Source organism: Arachis ipaensis, chromosome B10, assembly GCF_000816755.2.
Source record: "Arachis ipaensis cultivar K30076 chromosome B10, Araip1.1, whole genome shotgun sequence".
NCBI lineage: Eukaryota > Viridiplantae > Streptophyta > Magnoliopsida > Fabales > Fabaceae > Arachis > Arachis ipaensis.
The window spans coordinates 5,856,135-5,860,234 of NC_029794.2; the positions used below are offsets into that span (position 1 = coordinate 5,856,135).

General features: G+C 31.1%; 2 protein-coding genes and 1 long non-coding RNA gene across 4 annotated transcripts in view; 2 read left to right on the forward strand and 1 right to left on the reverse strand.

Annotated features, from left to right (window-relative positions):
- The window catches only part of LOC110268305, a 25,420-nt gene extending 23,387 nt beyond the window's left edge, over window positions 1-2,033 (reverse strand). Inside the window, exon 1 of the long non-coding RNA XR_002356494.1 lies at window positions 1,931-2,033. This is a non-coding gene — a long non-coding RNA (uncharacterized LOC110268305). The remainder of the gene's footprint in view (window positions 1-1,930) is intronic.
- LOC107621499 (receptor-like serine/threonine-protein kinase SD1-8) overlaps window positions 1-4,100 on the forward strand; it is a 78,630-nt gene that overhangs the window by 73,499 nt on the left and 1,031 nt on the right. The window lies entirely within an intron of this gene.
- Window positions 1-4,100, forward strand: part of LOC107621495 (receptor-like serine/threonine-protein kinase SD1-8) — a 70,277-nt gene that overhangs the window by 65,648 nt on the left and 529 nt on the right. Inside the window, exons 2-4 of one of the 2 annotated variants that reach the window (XR_002356492.1) lie at window positions 3,166-3,294; window positions 3,404-3,588; window positions 3,717-3,962. Coding sequence is in view for 1 of the 2 variants with exons in the window: in XM_021114332.1 (XP_020969991.1) it covers window positions 3,166-3,294; window positions 3,404-3,588; window positions 3,717-4,055 (653 nt within the window). In the remaining variant the exon portion in view is untranslated. Of the gene's footprint in view, window positions 1-3,165; window positions 3,295-3,403; window positions 3,589-3,716; window positions 4,095-4,100 lie in introns of those variants that run through there. The other variant, XM_021114332.1, reaches the window with a different exon arrangement.

Sequence of the window (4,100 nt, forward strand, 5' to 3'; positions counted from 1 at the left end):
ATGTCTTGTAAGCATATCCAATTTTTATATATATTAAATGTAATAATATTTAATAGTATAATATTTATTACAGTAATGACTAAAAATATTAACTCAAGTGAGCAAGATTAACCTAGATTCATTGCTCGAATCCCAAACCCGAATTAAGTTCATTATCTTAGGACTCAATACAAATAAAGTCCACGTGTCCCAACTCAAATCGGCTAAAATTGAATTTCTGTTGTTAGTTAGAGGTGGTAATGGATATTTGTGTGGCTGAGGCAGACTTTTTTAGGCGGACTTTCTTTCCCATTCTTTACGTCTGTTTTAAAAAAATATCCTCCATCCTTTCTCTATCTTCGTGCAATTCCCTATTTAATTATCCTTTTAGGGAATGCAGATACTCACAGTTATCTATAAATATTCTTTGAATTTTTTTAAATTAACAAAAAAGTCATAATATAATAATTATAAAATAATCAATTCAACATAATTCATAATATATTCATTATGAAAAATAACATTTTAAAATTAAAGAAATGAGAGTGTTAATAGAAAATAAGAGCTTAAAATTATATGTATGTAAATTAAAATGATGTATTTAATGTGATTTATAAAGAAAAATTCTCATTATTCAAGTATAATATACGTTTTATTATTTTGTACGAAATAATATTAGTTTTAATTTATATCTTATTATTATTATTGGGTATTAAAAATAAACTGTGTTTATAGTATTAGTATTTTTCTGACTTTTCTCAACTCTAACCATGATTAAGTCTAAAAACTCGCTCACCTCGTTAGAAACAAATATAATCTAATAAATTTCTATGAGATAGTGTTATATATTGGGATAATCATAGGAGAATTAACTTTAGCGAGTTAATGGTACAGTGTTTAGTCACCACAGGAGTGTTTTTATACAAAATTATCAACCAATTATGTATGACTTCCGATGAAAATAATATATTCAATATGAATGTTGTTTATTAGGTAAAAAATAACAAATTGACAAAGAAAAATTTATTATAATGGATATATTTACTTTAATAAATATTCTTCTATCCAATACTATAAAAAATACACTAGTCATCCTAATTACTATAATCTAACTTTCAACGGCAATGGTAGAATGCTTAAATTGAGTCATTTCTAGGTCAAACAAATAATCAATTAAACATTCATCCATACATTCTCATTTTGAGTACATTTATACATAAAAGAAATTATACATAAAGAGAAAAAAAAGAAAAGAAGATTTGAAATAGCAAAAGTGATAAAAATGAAGATTCTTAGAGCAACTCCAAGAAGATCGATTTTAGATATCAATTTTGATTTGTATAATAAATGAACTGTTTTAAAATTGAAACTTGCATTGAATATCATTTTTGAAATAAAACTGGTATCTGTAAGGAGATACCATATCACTTTAAGAAAGAAAGAGTGAAATATCGCCACTTGTCTAAATCCATCCATTAAATAAATACTAATAATGTTATTGTAATGTTGTTTTATTGGTATATAATTATTAATTTTGTAATTTTATATTTTTATTTTAGTTAAAATATTACAATTTAATTAAATTTATTTAAAATAATAAAAAATAATTTAAAATTTAAATTGAAATGAAACCAAGTATTAGAGTGATAAATTTTACATTAAGTTTCAAATCAAGTCTAATAATATATAGTCCACATATATTTATGGGGCATTTTAGGGATTTAAAATAAAATAAAATTAATACCAAGCATTAGAGATATGCTTATAAGTTTGTTTGGACATCTATATATAAAAGACCAGAAGATCATAATTATCTAACAAAATTAATTTGTATTTATTACATTCAATTTAAATAAGTAAAAAATTATCTTATTTTAGTTTGGTCCTTAATTCAGATGATTTGAATTTGACTCAATATTTAAATAGATACGCTATTGTCACAAAACCAAACCTTCGTGCTGGGCTTCTTCAGAGGTTCCAACACCAACTATTACCTCGGAATATGGTACAACAACATCAATCCTCAAACAATTGTTTGGGTTGCAAACAGAGACAACCCCATTGACAACTCTACAGGCTATCTCAAGATCGGAGACAACGGAAACTTTGTTCTTCTCAATTCATCCGGGAACCTCGCATGGTCCTCCAACCAAACCAACGCAAGGAATCCAGTTCTTCAGCTCCTCGATACAGGTAACCTTGTTCTCAAGGATTCATCAGACAATACCAATAGTAACTACTTATGGCAGAGCTTCGATTATCCAACCGATACCATGTTACCGGGGATGAAGCTTGGTTGGAACTTGGACACAAGAACAGAGAAGCACTTAACATCATGGAAGGTCGCAGGTGAAGACCCTTCAAGCGGTGACTACACTTTAAAGATAGATTACCATGGTTTACCAGATATTTTCATCAGGAGAAACCAAACTATAATATTCCGAACTGGTGATTGGAATGGTGAGAGATTCACTGGGGTCCCAGGGATGGGAGACAACATAAATGAAATCAAGTACAATTTCACTTATGATGAGCATGGTGTGTGGTACTCTTACTCCGTTACAATAGCTTCCTTGTTGTCGAGGTTAATCCTGACATCTGATTCTGATGGCCAGTATCAACGCTACATGTGGATACAAGGAACATGGAGCAAGTTCTCGTACGTACCAGCGTATCAATGCGATTACTACAGAGTGTGTGGTTCGTATGGAGTGTGTGACAATGATGCTTCGCCGATTTGCACTTGTATGCAGGGGTTCAGGCCTAAGAACCAAGAAGCTTGGAACTTGAGAGATGGGTCTGATGGGTGTGTGAGGAACACGGGTTTGAATTGTTCCACTGACAAGTTCTTGCATCTTGAGAACATGAAGCTGCCGGAGACAACAAGTGTGTTTGTGAATAAGAGTATGACACTTGATGAATGTGGGAGTTTGTGCAAGAGGAATTGTTCATGCACTGCATATGCAAACATCTACATCACAAATGGAGGAAGTGGCTGTGTTATGTGGCTTGGTCAACTCTTTGACATGGTTGTCTTCCCTAAGAATGGCCAAGATCTCTATGTCAGATTGGCCGCTGCTGATATAGGTATATATCTATCTATCTCCCCATGTAGTGTTAGTTATACCCTTTAATCATCAAAAGAAAGTAACAGTGTAACACATGCATCAATTTGGTGACACACAGGATCTACTAGCTCCAACAAGAATCATAGAGTAGTTCTGGCTATTGGCATCACACTTAGTGCACTTGTTTTAGTTTTGGGATTGGTTGCTATTTGTTACTTAAGGAAGAAGAGCAAACAAAAATCAAGAGGTAATGCATATAATAATCTCCCCCACATGAATTCCTATAAATAGAGCTGTAGTGTATATCGTTTTGGTATAGCTAGCACAAATAAATTTGCCTTGGTTATTATTAATAGCCACTATTCCAGGTTTTGTCCACAGAAGTCATGATTTCTTAATGAATGAGGTGGTGCCTTCTGTTGAAAGGAACATGGATGATTTAGAGTTGCCAATGTTTGATTTTGATACTCTAACAATTGCTACAAACAATTTCTCTCAAGATAATAAACTTGGAGAAGGAGGCTTCGGTAGTGTTCATAAGGTATGTTGTTTTAATACTTTAATTTATGCACAGCTACCATTATTACTAAAATTAAGTATTAGATCATAACATACATATATATATATATATATATACGTACTAACATATCGTTCTTATGATAATATCAGGGTAGATTGGTTGATGGTCAAGAAATTGCTATAAAAAGATTATCAAAAGACTCTGGACAAGGAATAGAAGAGTTTAAGAATGAAGTCAAGTTAATTGTCAAACTACAACACCGAAATCTCGTTCGGTTGCTTGGTTGCTGCATTGAGAAGGATGAGAAGATATTGGTTTATGAGTATATGGAAAATAGAGGCCTGGATTCCGTTTTGTTTGGTAACTTGCATTGTGTGTTTCAATATTGTGTATGTTTAGGCTATTTTTTCTTTTTTAATTTGGTTGTTTTTGTTTGTCTCTCTATCATTATCGTTATTATATATACTTATTTTTCATGTTATCCTTAATTAGTTTATATCTATTAATAATAACTAATAATAATTAATGTTGCA